Source organism: Caloenas nicobarica, chromosome Z (genome assembly GCF_036013445.1).
Source record: "Caloenas nicobarica isolate bCalNic1 chromosome Z, bCalNic1.hap1, whole genome shotgun sequence".
In the NCBI taxonomy this organism is placed as follows: Eukaryota; Metazoa; Chordata; class Aves; order Columbiformes; family Columbidae; genus Caloenas; species Caloenas nicobarica.
In genome coordinates, this window is record NC_088284.1 from 33383121 (window position 1) to 33404982 (window position 21862).

Sequence of the window (21862 nt, forward strand, 5' to 3'; positions counted from 1 at the left end):
AAATGTATTCAGTTACTACCTCCCACCACCAAAAATCTACTAAATGTTAGAAATTTGATTATACATTTTAATTATATTGATCTGATTTCATTAACAGATTTCCTCCAAAAGACTTCTGCGCATTTACATTTTTACCATCTGTATTTTGTGGTCAAGACGTGGACAACTCGTTTTTGGTCCAGGAAGCAAATAAAATTACTCTTTAAAGGGGGCCTTTCACAACCATAAGCACAATTCATTGCCAGCTCTTCCCTCTAGAACTACTTTCTCTCATACTCTAGCTCTGATCATTAGTAATGCTTGTCAGCTGTTCTTCAACTAAAAATTTCAAGGTTACTAGTGGTATCACAGAGGGACACACAGAGGGCAAAAGAGGTTGAGATTGCAACCCTTCCCTGGAACAGAGTATTAGACTTAAAGTGTATTCAATGGCATTTAAAATTAATTATTTTGCATTTTTCATTTAATAATTTTAAATTATTTTACATACAAAATTAAACTTCATTTATCACATTTCATCATCAGAGTAACCAAGTCAACCAGTGTTGAAGGCCATGCCCAAAGCCATAAGTGACAATATGAGAGCTAAGCACATAAGGTCGCTTCGTTAGTCACTGCTTACTGTGATCTTTGGTATTTAATCAAAGTATGTTGTAGTTGATAAGTGGAATTCAGTAATAAAACTAAGGGCTGCTCCCCAGGATAAAGCATGTAATGGCATTTTTGATTACTGTTTGGGGTTTGGGTTCTTTTTCTGCATTTAAGTCATGCTTATGTCAAAACTGAAATAGTGAATTTCAGGAAACCCCTTAAGAACTTTGTAAGATGGAAGAACAGTATCAACAGCAAACAAGAGACAAGAAGCAATAATATGTATTCCATGCAAACGCATGATATTCCCAATTTTCTTCAACAGACACTCTTAATTCAGGGGAAAACAGAACCTCCCTCATCATACAAGACATTTGTGATTTAAAACTGCACTTCAGACTTTGAATTAATGCATTTTGGTTTATTCTGAAAAGGGAGAAAGGGGGGAAAAAAGAGAATTATCAATGAGTTCATCAGCTAGGTGGGAAATAAATGAACCCATTGCAGCTGGTGACTGTGCCTATGCTATGTAGGACCCTCCATGCTGAGCCCTGAAGTCCTGGTCATTGAGCAGGCAAGGTCTGGCTGTGTGTTGTCTGTACACCTGTGTGAGCCTGAGGGGTGACCCTGGTTTTTCAGAAGCAAAGGAAAAGTGACAGCAGGCTCAAGAGGTGCCCTGTGCCTAGTAAATTGGAGACCAGGAGATCAGCCACACTCCTGACCACACATAGTTTACACCTGCCCTGCCAGGTGGGGATTGACATGAAGAAGGTTTACAAGCTGGTTCAAAATACCTGGCAATTTAACAGCTGCTTAATTTTATGTTTGAATTCACTTACTGCATTCACATTTCACAAACTTTCAAATTAGGCCCAGTCCTGCAGTGGCACCACTGAGCCAGGCTTTTATTCATAGAGAGCTGTTTGAGTAATCAAAGCAATAATCTCTTTACTCAGTCCCAAATTGTTTACAAATATCTAGCACCAGGAGATCTGGTTACAGCTGGGTCATTTGGTATTATTTGTGTAAACCAAGAAATAAAATAGTTTCAATGTGCACGATTTGCCAGTGCAATAGAAATCCTTTGTTCTAATCAAAGGATTGGGAAACCTTCAGGTAACCATAGCAATAGCATACAACCTACAAGCACAAATAAATTTATGGGCAAAATCAAGAGTACTAATAGGAAAAAAGGGAAAGTTTAAAGCATACTTTTAATTTTATAGTGTATCTATTTTTTAATGCAACTTAAAGGTTGTAATTTCTTTTTCTTGCTTTCCATGAATAGTTATTCATTAAGAAATAAATGAAAATACTAATATTCAGCTTGGTTGCTTAACTTCATGGCAGACAAAATATTATTTTTGTTTAATGTAAACAAGAGTCCCAGAAACCCATTCTGCTGTCTAAACTACACTGAAATATACTATACCAGATGTATGTGGAATCATACCATCTTAGTTTGCAAAACAAGCATCTTATTTGCATTCCAGGGATGCTATCCAGACAGACCTTGACAGGCTTGAGGAATGGTCCCATGCAAACCTCATGAAGTTCAACAGGACCAACGTCCTGCAGCTGGGTCAGGGCAACTGCCAGTATAAGTACAGACTTGAGGACTGGGAGCAGCCCTGCACAGAAAGACTTGGGGATCCTGGTAAGATGAAAAATTGGACAGGAAGCTGCCAACATGCACTTACAGACCAGAATGCCAATTGTATCTTGGGCTGCAGAAAAAGAAGTATGGCCAGCAAGGTGAGGGAGGTGATCCTCCCCCTTCACCCCACTCCTGGGAGACCTCACCCGAAGTATTGCATGCAGGTCTGGGGCCCTCAGTACGAGCAAAACATTGATCTGCTGAGTGGGTGCAGAAAACGGTCAGAGGACTAGAACACTTGTGCCATGAAGAAAGGCTGAGAGAGTTGGGGTTGTTCAGCCTAGAGAAAAGAAATCTGCAGGGAAACCTTCTTGCAGCCTTTCAGTACATGAGTGGGGTTTATAAGAAAGACACTTTATCAGGGCTTGTAGTGACAGGACAAAAGGCAACTGAAAGAGGGTCAGTTCAAACTGAATATAAAGAAGAAAATTTTTACAATGAGTGTGGTGAGACTCTGGAACAGTTTGCATAGGGAAGTGATGGATGCCCATCATTGATGATTGGGTTTATGTGGCAAACCAGTGGGGGACAGACTGCAGCAGTGGCTTCTGTGAAAAGACACCAAGAGCTGCCTCCATGCAGGACAGAACTGGTTCCAGCTGGCCCCAAGATAGACCCCTATCTGGCCAAAGCTGAGCCTATCAATAATATTGGTAGTGTCTCTGAGATAACATAATTAAGACAGGGCAAAAACCACTGCACAACATCACTTGTGAGAGGGGAGTGAGAACATGTGAGAGAAACAACCGTGCAGATATCAAGGTCATTGAAAAAGGAGGAGGAGATGCTCCAGGTATTGGAGTAGATATTCCTCTGAAGCCCATGGAAAAGACTACGGTGAAGCAGATATCAACTCTGCAGCTCATGAAGGATCTCACGTCAGAGCAGGTGGATATGTGACAGCAGGGAGGAAGCTGTGACCTTGTGGAGAACCCATGCTGGAGCAGTCCTCTGGCAGGACTGTGGCCTTGTGGATAGAGGAGCCCACAATGGAGCAGCTTTGCTGGCAGGACCTGTGACCCCATGAGGTACTTACACTGGAGCAGTCTATTCCTGAAGGACTGCACACAGTGGAAGAGACTCATGCTGGAGAAATTCTTGAAGAACTGCAGCCCACAGGAAGGATCCACTCTGGGGAAGTTTGTGAAGGACTGTAACCGGTGGGAGAGACCCCACGCTGGAGCAGGAAAACAGTGTGAGGAGGAAGGAGCAGCAGAGATGAAGCATTATGAACTGACCACAGCCCCCCTTCGCCCTGTCTCCCATGTGCTCATTGGTGCAGGGAGGTAGAAAAGTCAGCAGTGAAGTTAAGGCTGGGAAGAAGGGAGGGGTGGGGGGAAGGTGTTTTTAGATTTGTTCTTATTTCTCATTATCCTATACTATTTGATTGGCAATAAATTAAATTAATATCCCCAAGTCTAGTCCGTTTGACCTGTGACAGTAATGGGTGAGTGATCTCCCCATCCTCATCTTGACGCGTGAGCTTTTTGCCATATTTTTCTCTCTATCTTGTTGATGGAGGGGGAATGATAGAGCAGCTTGGTGGGCACCTGTCAGCCAGCCAAGGCCACCCCAGCACAATAGGGCTTTGAGCAACCTGATTTAGTGAAAGATATCCCTGCCCACAGCAAGGGAGTTGGAACTAGACGACCTCTGAAGGTCCCTTTCAACGAAAACCATTCTATGAGTCTGTGATTCTGGAGAAATGGACAGTCTCATTTTCTTATGTACAAATACAACATCAAGGGGGAAAAGAAAAAAGAAAAAAAAAAGAAACCAAAGCTACTCAAGTATCTGTTTGCCTTTCAAAACAAATACCTGTCTGTTTTCTATGTCTATTACATTTTCGTCATTTTGGTTGAAATATCTACAGCAGTCTGGACTATACACAGTGACTTTCTAACTCAGGAACATTTATAACTGCTTCATTTTAACAGCCTTCTTGCTGTCATTATTTTTAGTCAGTACTTTTCTGCATTAGATTAGAACCAGAGGGCTAACAGAAACAATATAAATTGCTAACGCCGATGCTGTGCAGTTACTCTTTCCATGGGAGGCTAATGATAAAATGTGAAGGTCAGGTATCTCTAAATTGTATATGGTGAGATACAAGTAGAGCAGTAGAATGACCATGAATTCGCTTGTTAATGTGGATCCTGGCAACAGATCCTTTGTTTTCTTACCTGCTAAAGCAGGAAGTAAAACTGCTACCTCTATAATTTGTGCTGGTTTTTTTTTATTCAAGGTTCAGCATCCAGTGAAAGAACAGCCTATTAAAACAGGCAGCTTGAGCTGTTCAGCGGAAAAGTGAGTAACCTAACCCACCAGTATGCAGCAACAGCCACAATGGGAGAGACATGGAGAGGTTACATCTATTATGTTTTACAGTTTTACAAAACTGAGTATAGAAACAGATACCAGGACACGATCTGGCATATAACTCATATAACTGTAATAAAAAGAAAGTTGCCCAGAATTAGGTATTCACACAAGATTGGCTCATTGTCTTGTAATTTTTTGGGCATTTGCCATACTCTTCTTTAATAAAAATTCAGTGTTACAATAAGTAAAAATAAAATCCTCTCCAAAGGGAATCTTTCTGCAAATAAAGCATCTGGAATGTTTTAAAATGAATCGAAGTCCCAATTGCTAAGTGGAAAACCAAGACTTTTGTAAAAACCAAACAAAAAAACAAATAAAAAAACAAAAAACCCCAACCAAACAAAAAACAACTATAAAATTATGAAAAAAAGTGGAAGGAGATGGTGGCACACTTCCTTTGATCTGAAAACTGAATTAATAATTTTCTTATAGTGGATTTAATTTATGTATTCAAGTCCATTGTTAATCAGACATTTAACTTATTAGCAACTTCATTGCACAAAAAGCAGAAACACTGGCAGTAGGAGTATTATTATGAGTAACAGAATATACTGCATCAGTGCTTCCTTTAAGAACCACTGACAATGTAGATGACCAGCATTCTTGCTTGCAATTACAGGTGGAATTGTTTCAGCTGTGACACTAAGGATCAGTGGTCTATGAACCCCTGGAATTTTTTCCATCTCTTTCTGTACTTGACTATGTCACAGGTAGCTACAACACACCTATTGACAAAATCTTGTTGTATTTGGATATGGCTGGAAAGGGCAGAGTTACTACTTCCATGAAAAAGGAACAATTCAGAGGTGAGAGAGGCACGAGGGTTTTTACAACTGAAATACGTTCAACTAAAAAAAAAGGTAAACTTATCATTTTGGTGTCTAAAGCTAGCATCAGAGAGCATATAATTCATTCAAGACAATAGAGTAGTTAAGCAACCCAGAAATAAAACTCATTCATTAATTTGATTTGCAAGTTATTTTAACTACCTGAAGCAGATGAAACCAAGCTTATTAGAGATTATATCTATAAAACACTTTATTTTATTCTAGATTCAATCTATTTAAACATTCCTATACGTGAGGTAAAAAGGAGTGTGGCTTCTAACAATAGTGTTGTTTGTTGTATCAGGATTGAGATATCTAAGGTATTCTCAACTTGAACAAATAGAATAAGACTTGTACTTACCGATATATCATCACTAAAATCTATTTCATCCAAATCAAGGTATTCAGGGGCTTCCATTATTCTTCTATTGACATTTTGGGTAAGTCAACACTGTAGTAAAAACCTAATTAAGAAAAGATAAATGTGTTATCTACTAAAGAGTCAAAACCACACAGAAATGGACAAATACAGTAGTTAGATTACTGAAAACATTTAACTTGTACAGTGAAGTTTTTCATAACTTAATCCTAACATCTAAATACGATTTGCCATCTCTACTCTGCATATCATGAAGAAGCCATTTCAATTTTTAGGGAGAATAGCTTAGTGGTACTTGAACTGGAAGTCAAAAATACTTGATTCAACATCACTCAGTCCTTCCGGAAGTTCAATACAGGTCTAAAGACCTAAGCTGCTGAGCACCCTCATGACCCTGCAACCACAGCTGCGCTAATAACCTATCTTCTCTTAAGGATGCTATCACTTTACTAGTCTGAACAGCGCAACTTCTGGTACTATAGTTTTCCTCTGCTCAACAAGGCAGAAAAGAACTGAGAATCATGCTGTGCACAGAAAAAAAAATCCTATCGCATTTTGTCTCCCCTTCTCTGTACAGGCAGACCAACACACAATGCAGTCAGTGCTTTACAGATGAATGATTTATCTCTCCCCAGCCTTTAAGTGCACTTCCCCCAAAACAGCAACAAGGCAAAACTAGAATTATATCTATGTGCAAAGATTATCAGAGTACTTAGCCATTTTCTCACAGCAAGGGAAAAAGAAGAGAAAGCTCTCTTGCCAAGAAAGAAATTCGGCTGGAAAATTCAATATGTAGTTCTGAATAAACTGGAGCTTAAACAATCAGAAGCTCAAAGACAAACTCTCATTGCTTTCTTAATCCTAACTAGCACGAAGGTCTGCATTATCCCTACAGACAAGTACAGCAGAAGTAAAAGTGGAAAAGGAAGCTATTTTAAACAAGCTGAAAAAGAAAAGTGATAATGCTTTTTTTAAATAATGTGAGGCACTACATAAGTGTTAAATATTATTATGGAAGCAAATTAAGTCCCTCTAGTACTCGTAAATAACAAAAGGAAATGCCTGAGGAAAAAAAATAATACAAGTCCAGTGTATTAATATGACAACTGCCAAGAAATATATTTATGAAGTCAGCCGTGTAGGTCTAAATAAAATCATTGTGTGAAACATTCATATGCCATTAGGAATGTCCTAGTATAAAGGGTTTGAAGAAAATGCTTTTCTGCAGGTATTAAACTTATTGGCAAACAAAAACATGGTCATTAATCTCCTTCATAGCAACTCACTCAAGCACAAAGCTGATCTTAAGACACCTGTTCTTGAAAAGTTATTAGAAGAGGAACTAGGAGGCAAATCTACACTTTCAAGCTGAAAGAGCTGGAAAAGCAAACTTTATTTCTTGTCAAGTTATTGAAGGTAAAGGACTATTCAGCGTAGTTTTCTTTAAATGAAAAAAAATGTGCATGAGTTTTCTTTAATGTATTACAATATTTCTGCTCCTTGCAATATGAGAAGGAAGAAACTCCTGGGAAAGAGAAACTGGAGGGGAAAGCAGCACGTAAGAACAACCTCAGCTACCTATAATTAGGTCTCACTGTGGCTGCTAGACTTGAGTGAAGCAGTGAGAAAGGAGATGGCTACGAAGAGGTAAAAACAGTATAAAGCCCTCAGTTCAACTTGTAATAAGGAAACAGAAGTGGCTATAATGTGAAACTAATCGGAAGCTTTTCATTTTGCAGAAGTCCCAAATGCTATATTTATTCTTAGAGGAATGGAATGAAAAGAATTAGTTGTTGTGAAGAGGCATGACACATTCATGCCTACAGATTCTTTACCACATAACAGCTTTTGCTTTCTTAATAGAAACATGTGTTTCAGAATACTTTTTTTAAGGTTTATGCTTTAATGTGTTGCATTTGGTTGACATTACAGCTTACTTGAGGCAAAGGGTACTGTCACTGCATTGAGTTTGCATGGCAAGGTTTTGGTAGTGGGGGTGCTACAAGGGTGGCTTCTTTGAGAAGGAGCTAGAAGCTTCCCCTGTGTCTGACAGAGCCAATGCCAGCTGGCTCCAAGACGGACCCACCACTGGCCAAGGGCGAGGTAATCACCGACAGTGGGTGCGCCTCTGGGACAACATCGTTAATAAAGAGAAAAAAAACCTGCACAACAGTAACTTCATCTGGAGAGAGGACTGAGAATATGTGTGATGAACAGCCCTGCAGACACCCAGGTAAGTGCAGAAGGAGGGGCAGGAAGTGCTCCAGGAGGCTGAGCAGAGATTCCCGTGCAGACCATGGTGACGCCAGCTGTCCCCTGCAGCCCATGGAGGTCCAAGGTGGAGCAGATGCCCACCTGCAGCCTGGCGAGGACCCCACACCAGAGCACATGGATGCCCAAAGGAGGTTATGACTTTGTGGAAAACTCATGCTGGAGCAGGCTCCTGGCAGGAGCTGTGGCCCCATGGAGAGAGGAGCTCAGGCTGGAGCAGGTTTGCTGCCAGGATTTGTGACCCCATGGGGGACCCAGGCTGGAGCAGTCTGTTCCTGAAGGGCTGTGCCCCCTGAAAGGGACCCACACTGGAGCAGTTTGTGAAGAACGGCGGCCTGTGGGAAGGACTCACATTGGAGATGTTAATGAAAGATTGTATCCTGTAGGTGGGACCCCATGCTGGAGTGGGAAAGCATGTGAGAAGGAAGGAGCAGCAGAGATAACATGTGATGAACTGACCACAAGCCACATTTCCTGTCCCCCTGTGCTGCACAGAGAGGAGGCAGAGCAGGTGAGAACAAAGCAATGAAGTTGAACCTGGGAAGGATGGAGTGGGAAGAAAGTGTTTTAGTTTTTGTCATTTTGTTTGTTTATTTGTTTTTCTTAACTATCCTACTATATTCTAAATTGGCAATAAATTAAATTAATTTTCTCGAGGCTGACTCTGTTTTGCCTATGATGGTAACTGGTGAGTGACCTCCCTATCTTGATCCCAATCCATAAACTTTTCAACCTTATTTTCTTTCCTTGTCCTGTTCAGGAGGGGGAATGAGAAAGTGGCTGGGTGGGCACCTATCTGACAGCCAGCCAAGGTCAACACATCACAGCATCCCTCCACAGAGGTAAAGACTAGCTGTCAATTTATCACTGTGACTATTGATTCCAGCTTATAAAAAATTATTAATTCAGTTTTAGAAAGAAGATAAATGCCAATTGTGAATGTACTGTCCTACGCAATTTACAGGACTGTGGAATCTACCCAGTATCACTCCATGAGGTGATACATGTATGAAGTAAGAATGCAAATTGAAATATAAATTAATGAGAATTAAAATATGAAGTTTAAAGGTTAAAGACATATATGGACCATATCATGTACAAATAGCCTAAAAGCAAACTAAAGCTTCTCTGAATTTCAGTTTTTCACTAGAATTAAATGGATTAAAAAACCCCTCACCCAGTATGTTTAAAAATCAATAGGAGAGATAGCTAAAGCTACTCTAAACGTGCCGCATAGTAAGCCAGAATCAAGAACTGACCTAACAATTTTATTTTGCATTAAAACTGATTTATTCAGGTAAAAAAACTCCATAGCTTTAATAAAAGAACTTCTATTCCTGGTCACCACATATCTCAAGATTTTAGAACTAAACTATCTCAGCCTTTCAAACCTCTTTTTAAATTCTAAACCGCAAGAAGCCATTGAGGCAAAAAAATGCTGCATCCACCCACAGCTGATGAAAGGACTGCATTTCACCTAGAGATGTACAAAACTCATCATGCCAGTCCCCAGTCTTGCAACATTACTTCCCCAAAATGCGGTCTTCCGTCTTCTCAAAACATAAAGACTACAAAACACACAAATGCTGAAGAGCAAGTTGGTAACCAAAGCAAACACATTTTCTCTATGGAAAACTTCTCTTTCTGAAGATGGTGTTCAGCTATACGTACAGAAAGGGCAAGAGACTCACACATACTGTTTATTATACAATTTTCATTTTTATCTTGATGAGGTAAAACTGGACATCAACTCAGGACAAACACTATGACTAAATAAGATTTCCCATGACTATACTTAGAGTCTGATTCAAGAGGTGCACTTTTTGGACACAATTTAACATAGTAGAACTGCACCATGTATAATGCAAACCATATGGTAAGGATAGTATTCAGAGTAGTGACCATTTTGAAACCTTTGCAATGGCTGAATCCAGACTACTACCAGAAATATAAACAATCTGAATAGCATTCATAAACATATCATAAGCACAACTGGTCAAATTCAAGGTAAAATAATTACAACCAAAGTTGTAACTGCAAGCAATGGATCACATGAGATGAATAATTTATTTTCAGCACCAACACCAAAGCAATACAGATTACTGCCTCTAGCCTGCCAACAGAAGTGTCTGACATTTAACTGATCAGTTTTCCTAATTGTATTTTGGAAGCTAGTCATTAAATATTTCACAAAACTTTAACCCAAACCCCAGTATTTCTTGTCTGGCAATTTGGCTTGCAGAGAGACATGTACACACACACATACGTTTTATACAGGTAGAAGAAATTCTGTCTGCTCTCAGAATTCACAGCTAAAACAAGAAAATCACATAAACATCAACCATATGTGCTCAAGAAAAAGTGGATTTTTGTAGTTTTATTAAAAAATTCTACCAGGAGAAATCATCCAGATAAACGTCACCGCAGAGAAAGAAATGCAGTAATACTAGTATTAGTATAGCAACATTGTATATGTTGCACTGCAACAGATACTGAACAGAGATTAAAGAAAAAAAAAATCGTCCTTCTCCTTTTCAAACAACAACCATCCTTATTCCAAAACATAGATTTTCCTCATTGTTGTTCTTCTCAGCTGAAACTGGTTGTCTGAACTAAAATCCCATTACAAACATTCAATACAACTAGGTGAATGAGGAAAAAAAGAAGGGCAAATAAAACAATTCCTAGTAAAATTCTCATAAAGAAAAAAAAAGGGCAGTGAAGTATTAGATACAGAGAACAAATCCATCATTTTCTGCAAACACTAAAACTTCACTCTAGACTAGATGGCATGAATTACCTACAGGTGAAATGCTTGTTCAGAGATTTCTTTTTAAAGCTAGATCAAACCTTGGATTTCTATCACCACACAACGCCAAAAAACAGTCACACCAACAGAGTCACTAGGGGCTGGTGTGCCTTTTGAGGATGGAGAAGACTCAATATGGGAATGGCAGGAATGCCACTGACTTTGTCTTGTGAAGCCAATGGCCATCACCTTGTCCACACTAATGCACATAAGGCAAGAATAAGGCCATACAGGTGAACATTTTCTCTCTGCCAATTAACCAAGAGAATGAATTGACTGCTAAAGCAGGTAGAAAGTAAGCAAGCAAGCATCTGGTTCAGTTTCTTGTTCTGTCTGCTCAATGGAAAACTATGGAGTAAAAAGCATAACTGATTCACAGTGACCCCTTTGCAACAACGTTGTAGTGAATTCAGTAGCTTCAGAAAGGAATGTGATCCAGTACCTGAGCCAAAAACAGTCTCAGTGCTACATGTGAAAGACTAAATAAATGCAAGACTGAGCACAAGGGAAATGTCCTTTATTGAGCCAAACCAAAACAACTAATTGAGAATGCATCATTTTAACTATTTATGGATACAGAAATAACAAGAATAAATGATGATTAAAAGATCCACCATCAATTAAATGTTTACTTCAGTGGTAACTATAAGAAATCCTGCTAAAGGCACATGAGATTTTATTTTCTACATCTCAGAACTACTATACCAAAATATTTGGTGATTTACTTAAACTTTCAACTAAACATAAAGCAAATCAGATGTAAATACTTCCATAGTGGTTGACAAAAGGCTGTTTCATTAAGCACAGTTAATAATAAAGACTTAGTTTAAATACCAGAATGCCATGACAGTTGCTTTTTAATTAGGGGATAAGGTTACGTTTTGCAGTTATAGGTCTGAGATAGCAAAATATACACACCTCCCTTTCCTAAGCATCAGAGGCTATAGACACTCAAAATGAACAAGATTCATGGGCAGAAAGGAAAGACTTTACATCTTTAATTTAAACACACAGTATGTGTTTTAAGTAACGCTTGAAATCTGATAAGTGTCTGAACTTTATTCCCTAACATTAAGAAATACTAAGAGCATAAAACCAAGTTTCTTCACTTCCAAACAAACAGAACAGTGCAGTGTTTCATTATTTTAATTGTATTTAGCATGCAGTGAAAAGCCCTGCACCAAATCAAAACCTGCAGTTCAGGAAGGCATTCCTTCTGTCAGCAATAGGTAATATCCAGAACTTTGAATTCAGTTCCTCCATCCTCTTATTCCATTGTAACAGTGAAGTTCTACCAAAAATTAATTTGGTCTTGGAAACCTGTTCACTACACAGTATAATGAAAGCACTACAGTATGTTCAGGACCACTGCCAAATTAGGGGATGCAGGAGCTGCGCTACTGAATGAAAACAAGAAATCTTGGACACTGGGTCCTATCAAAGCTAGTCTGGGCTAACACCACTGCCTCTCCAGCTATCACACCTCTTACTGTTTCTTATGCTCCCCAATGCATAGCTGTGTGTTGTCTCATATTAAAGACTACACGTTCTTTGAGACAGGTATTGTGCAGTCACTCTACATTTGCCTGGCTTTTCGCATAGCCTGTGTCCTTGTCTATTAACAAAGTTCCGTGGTACAGGAGTAATCCAATTAAATAATAAATATGATGTGAATACACTGCAATGGACTCTGTAAAAGGTCATATTTGAAACATTGCAAGAGAACCCCAGGACAACTGAAAATCTCTGTTCACCAAATAGAGATGGCACCTCCACAAGTGATAAATGCAGAACACAGCAGAAAGCACTAAAGACATAGAAAGCTTGCAGTTTCAGAATAGAATAGAATAGAATAGAATGGAATAGGATGGAATAGGATGGAATAGGATGGAATAGGATGGAATAGGATGGAATAGAATAGGATAGAATAGGAAAGAATAGGATAGGATAGGATAGGATAGGATAGGATAGGATAGGATAGGATAGGATAGAATAGAATAGAATAGAATAGAATAGAATAGAATAGAATAGAATAGAATAGAATAGAATAGAATAGAATAGAATAGAATAGAATAGAATATTTCAGTTGGAAGGGACCTATAATGATCATCTAGTTGTGACCAATACTTTAATACTATACATACATGCACTTTTAGAAGACCCCAGCTTCTAATTAATATTTACATTATCTTCATTATCTCCAAGGGGGAAATTACTTGGATATAATCAATAAATATTCAAGCACGTGACTTTCAGAATATAAAGACCGACACTACAGCTCAAATGGAGGTTCATTTGCTTTTCCAGCATACCACTTAGCTTCATGCATTCAAATAAAATGACAACCTGACATATGGTTAGACTACATTGGCACTTTTAAGTCATATAATGGTTTGTGCTATTATGATACAGTCTGAAGTGCATTGTGCAAACAATTTTTGTTACCTTGTAGGGCTCTCAAAATATTTTTTCTAATTATGCGAAATGATATTTTTTCTATTACTTGTCATGCTCAGTGTCTGGATTGTCTCTTACTGACTGAGCACCTCCCTTCTACTAGTTTGTTTTATTTACTTTTCTTCCTTCTGTGTAAGCCAAGAAGAACATATCTTGCAAAGGAAATTATCTGTCCAGCCAAATTTAAAATATAAAAATAAAAAGAGAAGGCTTAATAGGAGCAGGGAGAGATTTTAAAGAGTACAGATTAATTGTAAATAACAATTTATTTTTAAAAAAAAGTTTACAGTGAGGCTGAAAAATGATGTGATTTATTTCAGGGAAGGAATGAATTCTGAAACCAGGATTACCTTATCCCTTATCACATTTATTCAGAAGTTTTCCTGAGTTTAAAAGTTCACAGCAGCAATTCATAATAGTATGATAATTCTAAAACAAGTAAAAATAAAAGCACTGCTTTTAATCACCACACAAGTACTATCAGTGCACAAGCTACACTGATAGGACAGGAAGACAGAATGCAGCAAAGTACAACGATTTTCCAAGACCAGAAGATGTTATTTTTAAAATTTAATTTCAGGAAACCTCTGCATCAGGAAAACTCTGCATTCCAGACGTGCAGAAACAATCCATCCGCAGCACTGAAGAGGCAAAAATACTGAGCCCAGTTCTGTTCCTAATTAAGTCAATGCACATTCAGGACTGCTTTTAGATTAGAATGAATGTATTTTTTTTTTCTGGCCAAACATAATCAAACTTCTCCTAGTCATCTGCTTATACCTCAAGATCACACATTCATCTATATTACTTGGATATAAAGCAATCCTATGGAGTTTTAAGAGAGCTGATTTCAAAGAAGTCATGTGGAGGTAGGTATTAGTGTATGGTTTACCTACTCTTTTACCCCCACGAATTGCATGGAAAATTCATCACAACTTGAGGTATTTTAACATCAAGTATTTTTAACAAATACTATGACTGACACTATGTATTTTGTAAATAACACCTATGTCAGGATGCACAGAGTGAAGATAAAGTATGCTTATTAAGACACAATTCCTCATGTTTGTTGGGGTTTTTTTTAGCACAATGAATGTATAATAATTCTAAAAAACTAATATAATTAATTATAATCAATTGATAATTATTTATATAGTTAATTATCAAAATAATTAATACTTAATATAATAATTCTAAATAATATTACATATAAAAATTTTACAATAATAACTTACTGCAAAAGCAAAGTGTTACTCCAAGAATGACATCTGAGCTCCATTAAAGTACAAGCAACCTTTGCCGTCAATATCTGCATGACTAAGATGTCACCCACTTTATGGCAAGGAGTGTCTTTTTGGCTGTTAGGAAGTGCTTCCTTCTTGCTTTTCTAAATACTACTCCATTAGGTGCTCTCATGAATAACCATTACATTTAATATTAAAAGAGGGTGATTCTACCTCTTCATTCTGAAAACACCAACCTAACAAAAAGAAATCAATTTTCAAGCTACTGAGTGATCTGACTAACTGAAGAGTTGTTTTCACTGTGACACAACCAGAAAGACATCTGCTTGCTGCGAACCACCTCAGATTTCTCATAATAAAACAATCCTTTCCAACCCACAGTTTTATATTTCCTTCAAGATTCAAGCATAGAGAAAACTGGACTCCAAGCATTCAGCCAGAATATATGCACTTGAGCATTCTGGAATGAAGCCTAGAAAAAGAAACATGTTTGTTTCAATTAGTTTTGAAGGAGAAACCTTTGGAGTCGGAAATTAATAGCTGTTATTTTTAAACTGAAAGAGCATACATGATTCAAGCAAGCACTGTACAAAAGCTAATGCAGTATCTGCGTAACTTAAATGACAAGATCAAAACAATTAAAAGGTCAGCTGTTCTGTTGCAAAAAAAGTGAGATATTACATTGGCTGTATTTGATTAATTTATATTTTTATTCTCTTTGAAATACTACAAGGCTATTTGCTCTTATTTTGAAATACCCTATGGTCTTGCAATATTAATACACTTACCTCATTGTACTCTAGCTTATATGGCAACTGTTTCAAGTTATTTCACACCAGCTAACTCTTTCTATGGGCTTTAAGACATGCAGATCAAAACCAGATCAAACAACTCTCCTCTGTAAATGTCGTGTGTACATTAATGTGCAAACGGAGGCAAAGACTGGACAGAAACCTCACCAGAACACGTAGCAAGAACCCATGCTGTTCCATTACCATAACTTATTTCTAGAACGCCACTGTTTGTAGTGATCTAGTGAAAACAGAGGCCAGAGTAGGATAGTAGCTGTCCTGGATGCTCTGTGTGCATTTGGAGTGGAACATGCAGTTGGTACCTCGGATGCAACCCACAGCCGAACTGTAAGAAAACCTGGTTGGTGGGATTTACTCCAACTTCTAAAATCTTAACTTTTTCATTAGAAGTGGAACTTGGTCTGTCTCTGCCACTTATCCACTTGCCAATTCATTTAAGAAAAGCAGTGCTTGAACAAAGGTATCACGCATAGAGGTACAGTTTCCACTGACTGGGTGCACGGCAGCAGCACCCTTTTCTTTCCACTGGGAGATGTTGCTATACTTCTTGCACACCAGGGCGACAAAGTAACTTTAACCACTAATTTCTACAAGCTCATTCCTTATTCAGTAATTTTCCATATAAAAAAAAGAGATTTTACGTCTGAAGGAAGATAAAATGCAACAACGTTCATTCTTCTCAGCCATTTTATTAAAGGTTTTCAGACTAGTCAAGTGTGCTTATTTCCAAGGCTACTTTCATCCCACTTACCTAAGCCATGGAGTACTACTGCCTGCCAGCTGCTGACCTTATTTGGGCACTACAGTTGCTCCTTTCACTTGTTTAAAAACAATCTTCTAAATGGTAACAAGCTTCTGCTTCTTCTTCTCTGCTGTTCTATGAATATATATTTAACCTCATGCTATCTTCATTTACAGCTCATTCTCCAAATGAATTTGTTGAGATATCCCACTAAACATTTTGTGATAGCATGACTCTATAATGACAAAGTGTGCTTCACGTAGAGTGTAGTAGTTCTTTCTCGAATCTCTTGTTACAGGAGAACTACTAATGTCCATCTAAAATAATGTACTTGTAAATTCAAAAACTAGTCACCTAAATGTATAAGAAATAGTCGCAAGAAAAGCAAGGTACTTAAAGTCGGATGTTCTTATCATTCAGGTATGAAAGGGCCACTTTTTCCACTCATAGAAAAGATCACCATCTTCTTCATGAAATATACTTGGTTTTCTCAAATGAAATGTTTCAATGGTTTCAGAAAAAAAAAAAAAAGGACACTTGAGGGAAACAGTGCACTTACAAGAAAAAACTTTAACAGTAAAGACTGAATTTTAAAAATATTTCTCCATTAACAAAAGTTAGTCTTTAGAAAACTCAGTTTCTCAAAGGAAAATCCATTTTCTCAAAGGAAAAAATTGAAAAAGTGAACAAATACATTTCTGATGGCTTCATATATCCTCAAAAATAACTCATAGATAGACCAGCATTTTCCTCCAAAATAGCATAAAGTTGTTGAGGTTAAAGCAAAGAATGTCTTAGGCTGGAAGGGTCCACCTGAGATCATTTAGTTCAACAGCTCTGCTCACGCAGGGTCAGCTAAAGCAGGTTAAGCCCAGGGCTGTGTCCAGTTAGATTTTGAATACCTCCAAGGATGAAGATTCCACCATGTCTCTGGGCAACCTGTGCCAGTGTTTGACCAGCCTCGCAGAATAAAGTGTATTCTTGTGTTCAGATGGAATTTCTTGTGTTTCTCTTTGTGTCCATTGCTTCTTGTCCTGCCAGTGGGCAGCACACAGAAAAGCCTCTCTCCCTCTTCTTCATTCTATCCCATCAGGTGTAAGAATCTTACACATGAGTAAGATTCTCTTGGCTGAACAGTCCCAGCTCTCTCAGACTCTTCATATGAAAGAAGCTCCGATCTCTTAAACATCTCTGTGTCTCTGTGCCGGACTAGCTCCAGTAAGTCCATATCTGTCTTGCACTGGGGAGTCCAGAACTGGACCCAGTACTCCAGGTGTGGCCTCATCAGGGCTGACTAGAGAGGAAGGAGCAAGTCTCGTGACTTGCTGGCAACACTGCCTAAAGCAGCCCAGATGGCTGTTGGCTGCCTTTGCCACAGAGGCATATTGCTGGCTCATGGTCCACAATGATCCCCAGTTTCTTCTCTGCAGAGCTTGTTTCCAGCTGGTTGGCCCCCAACATGTACTAGTGTGGGGGATTATTCCTCCCCAGATGCAGGACTTTGCATTTCCCTTTGTTGAACTTCATGTGATTGTGACAGATGCACTTGACTTCCCCAACCAAGCCAGCAGCAGTTCAGTAAAGGCACCAAAGGAGATAAAGGCCTTTTAGAAAATCCACAAGGAAGGAGAAAGACACCGTGAACACTAATAAGTTGCGGGTGCAATGAGTCTTGTACCTAACTTTCCCACTGAATGCAATTTGACTACAAACCAAACACTTTATTCCATAAATGTGACAGCCTGGGTGAGCCTACCTAGAGCTCTTTATGCTAGATAAGCATGACTGTATGGTGATGATTATTTACTATTCACAGATCACTGGATAAGCTCCATTTAAATTTTATATTCATTATTTTGATTAAATACGTGTGTTTTAAGTAGAATGAATCACTTAGTTATAAGGTTATGATACTGTCTGCTTCACATTACTTAGTAAACTAAATTTGCTGCAATCTTAAACGGTATGTTGTAAAGTTCTGCTCATATTTAACAACTTTGTATCTACTTAATGAAAACAAAGCAGCTACAAACCATCAACAACACCTACAAGATAAGGCCTGTTTCGTACCTTATGCTTATTGAGAAAACCAGAAGCTATAATACTTGGGCAAAATAATGCCTTCAAGGCCTGCACAAAGCTACAGACCATCAACAATACCTGTAAGGTAAGGCCTGTTTTTATTGAGCAAAACAGGATCCATTCAGACAGAATAACACTTACAAGGCCAGCACAAAGTGGTTATGGACTAGCAGCAATGTCTGCAGCTAAAGAAAACAAGGGCCTGTCTGAAGACAATGAGATGCAAGAAGACCCCAGACTCAAATACTACTATCGGACTGAATCATCGTATGAGGGACAGGTTAATAGTCTGTCAGGGTATGTGCTGATTTGACTGAGTTAATTTTCTTCATGCAGTTAGAAGCCTTTCTTTCTCATAGCTAGCACAGTCATTATTTGAAAGTAGTTTTGAGAACAAGAAGATAACACCCCAGACAGAGAGAATGTTTTTAATTGTTGTTGTCTTGGAGCCAAGGTCTTTCAGAGCACTTTGCCCACAGCTGTGAGGCAGCTGGGAATGGGGGCATGGACCTTGACTGACATCCCGACTGATCAATAAGAATATTCCATGCCATTAGTGTCATGCTTCATATTTAAGGAGAATCAGGATCTTCTGACTCTGTGGGGAGCGGGACTGACAGGGATGGAGACTTGTTCTAGTTCTGCTCCATTTTGGTGGCGTTCTTTTCAGGAGTTTATTTAGTTCAGTCTTTTGCCACCCTGCCATTTTGCAGAGGGGCCTTTCTGGGCCTTTCTGCCTTTTTCTCTCTTCTCTCTCCCGGCTCAGCTGTTTGGGACCAAGGTGCTGCTTCCTGGAACTGGCTGCTCAGTGCAGATGGAGTTTGTAGGGAATTGCATTGAGTACCTTTTATTTCATATTCTGTTTCCATTTTATATATAGTAGTAGTAGTGTATTAGTGTTATTTTGTTATTTTATTAAACTGTGTTTATCTCAATCCACGAGTTTCTCCCTTTTTGATTCTCTCCCCTATTCAGGGGTGGGAGCGGGGTGAGTGAGAGAGCAGTTATCATGGTTATATTGCTAGCTCGGGTTAAACCACAACAGGGTATAATTACCTAGGGATATCTGCAAAGGCACCCAGCTCAAGCCCACCCTGCCACTGTACTACTCCATTAAATTATTGATTTCTATAAACTTTAATGCCTGAGAGTTTGCTTTGAGAGACCTAGGATCCCATTCTCACCACCAATGAACCTCAATGCCTGAGAGCTTGCTTCCAGAGACACGGGATTCAGACTTTGGAGCAACCCGGCACTAGACCCCGAAAGGGGAGGTAAGCAGGTTGAGATGCAGAAGGATGAAACTTTGAAATCTTAGCCAAGCGATATAAAGAATAGGATATGCACATATAATCCCTTGGCCATCAACCCAGATAATCGCTTACCTGTTTTCCCTTACCCTCTATGTCTCTTAAACATGAACCATTGACTAAGTTTGGATGCAGCTGCACCTAGACTCCTCTCTGAGGAGTTCAGAAAGCAGAGACATCCATTCTGAACCTTTCAGACTCCTTCTTTCCAGGGCTGCAAGTGCTTTGCGGTAATCCATGGGATTCTTCCAACTAGACCTCTGAAGAAATGTATGAACTACAATTGGTGGCTGTTACGTTAACAATGACTTCTTTCTCTTAACATTTATTTTCTATTATTTTGCTAGCTTATAAATTTTTGTGAAGCTAAATAAATGGAAGTTTACACTTCAAGCATGGGAAATCATAATGCTGGTAATGCAGGATATCCAACATTGAGGACTAAACCCAAGGCAGAGATGAAGACTAATTTTGCATTTTATATACATTTTTACAGGTTGGCATGGTTTTAATGCTTTTTCATTTTAGTGTCCTTCTTACACACTGAAATATTTATCAGAGAAAAGAACAAAAAAGAGACAATACTGTTTAAAGAAATACCTATCAAAAAGAAATACCTGTCAAAACAATTATTTGCGTAATCATGATACAAACAAGCTGCAATTAGAATGTACTTATCATTTCATCATGCTGCTCATTATGACAAAAATATCCTGTTTGTTTTGCCTGTTCAGAGAAAAAAAAAATCAAAAACAAACAAAAAAACCCCTATTCATGAAAGCAATTCTTTAGTGTTTCAAAAGGAAACTGGAGCTGGTAAACACATGTTCTTATGGGAAATTGCCATAATCCTGGCTATAGCGCAGCAGGCTCTGAAAATATTTCTCACAAAGTCTCTTCTATAAAATCTAGAACATATGTACAACAGACTATGTTTCACATCCTTTTAAGGAACTTGCTAGATTAATGAAGAGGATATTACTCTTGCATTTCCTTTCAAACGTCTGTCTTTTGCTACAGGTATTCTGCAATATTTCTTTTCTCTCCTATTTGCGTGATTTCTGCACTTTAATCAATCTGTGAAAGAGGTCAAGACAGTTTACATTTAGACACCCCACTGATAGCATCTTACTGTAGGCTTCCAATGCAGTATATCCAACACACAGTCTATTGATAAATGCATTTCATTATGTTCGTACCATTAAGCTCCTACCATTCTTCCAGGACAATTATCAGAGTAATCAATACAATTGTTATTTTTTATGTGGTTGCTAAGAGGTTTTGAAATTGATTTTTTTTTTTTTTTAATATTGACTGAAACGTCAAAAAGAACACAAACAGATCAACACAGTTCCCTTACTAATTGTCATTCAGCTAAATACCTATAAGCCATTAGGGACATGTAAAAGTCACCAGTTTCTGGATGGGGAATGCTAATGTTGATGAACATTTTAAAAAACTTCACCACTTTAAAAATGCAGATCACTCTTTACAATCTAAAATGGATAGCATGATTTCCTCAGCTACTTTTTCTTCACTCCTCCTTTTCTGAGTTTTCACGCTCTTTCATCAAACAAGGCAATTCAGGTAAAGAAAACGAGATCACACTAGACACGGAAAGATTCTGAATGCAACCACAGGAAAATACAAGAAGTACCTTGAACTTTTTATTCCAAATATAGTTCTTTCATATTCCAAATCAGACACCTAGCAATTAATCTTCCTGAAGACCTTTGTGATCCAGTATCAGCTACTCTAATTATCTATTTTTACCAAAACCAGAACCAGTAGCAGTCAGAACTCGGCAAGGACTACTGTGTATGTTGTCTCTGAAAGTATGTACCATCTCCTCTCTCAACTGCTATTTTTTTCAGAATTGTTTACCAGACAGATGAACAGGCATGCTTCATTGTCTTCCACTCACTGGAGCAATACTGACCTTTATGATTTGTGCAAGTTTAAATTACATGTTTAAAAGATAACACAAGGAAAGGCCATAAGTGCACTTCTGCCTTGTGTAATTTACTACATTTGTAAAAAGTGGATTTAGAACTCCTCTGTCCTGATTTACCCATATTTTACTCTCACTGACACTTGGTATTGGTAGAAATATCCACAGAAAACGCAAGAGAGAGAAATAAAAAATCAGTCATTTAACGAACATACAGAAATTTATAACAAATGCCCTCCATGTTGAAGTATCACAGATGATTAGTTTTTAAACCACTGTGCTTTCTTTTACCACATGCAAAAATATTGCAATAGTATTTTTAACTTTTTGGATGTCAGTTGGCCGCAA

The 21862-nt window shown here is 38.3% G+C and overlaps 1 protein-coding gene across 2 annotated transcripts in view; it reads right to left on the reverse strand.

Annotated features, from left to right (window-relative positions):
• SNCAIP (synuclein alpha interacting protein) overlaps positions 1–21862 on the reverse strand; it is a 91287-nt gene that overhangs the window by 48279 nt on the left and 21146 nt on the right. For both annotated transcript variants that reach the window (XM_065656373.1, XM_065656374.1), the window contains exon 2: positions 5819–5921. In XM_065656373.1, coding sequence (XP_065512445.1) covers positions 5819–5875 — 57 coding nt within the window. In that variant the 5' untranslated portion in view covers positions 5876–5921. The remainder of the gene's footprint in view (positions 1–5818; positions 5922–21862) is intronic.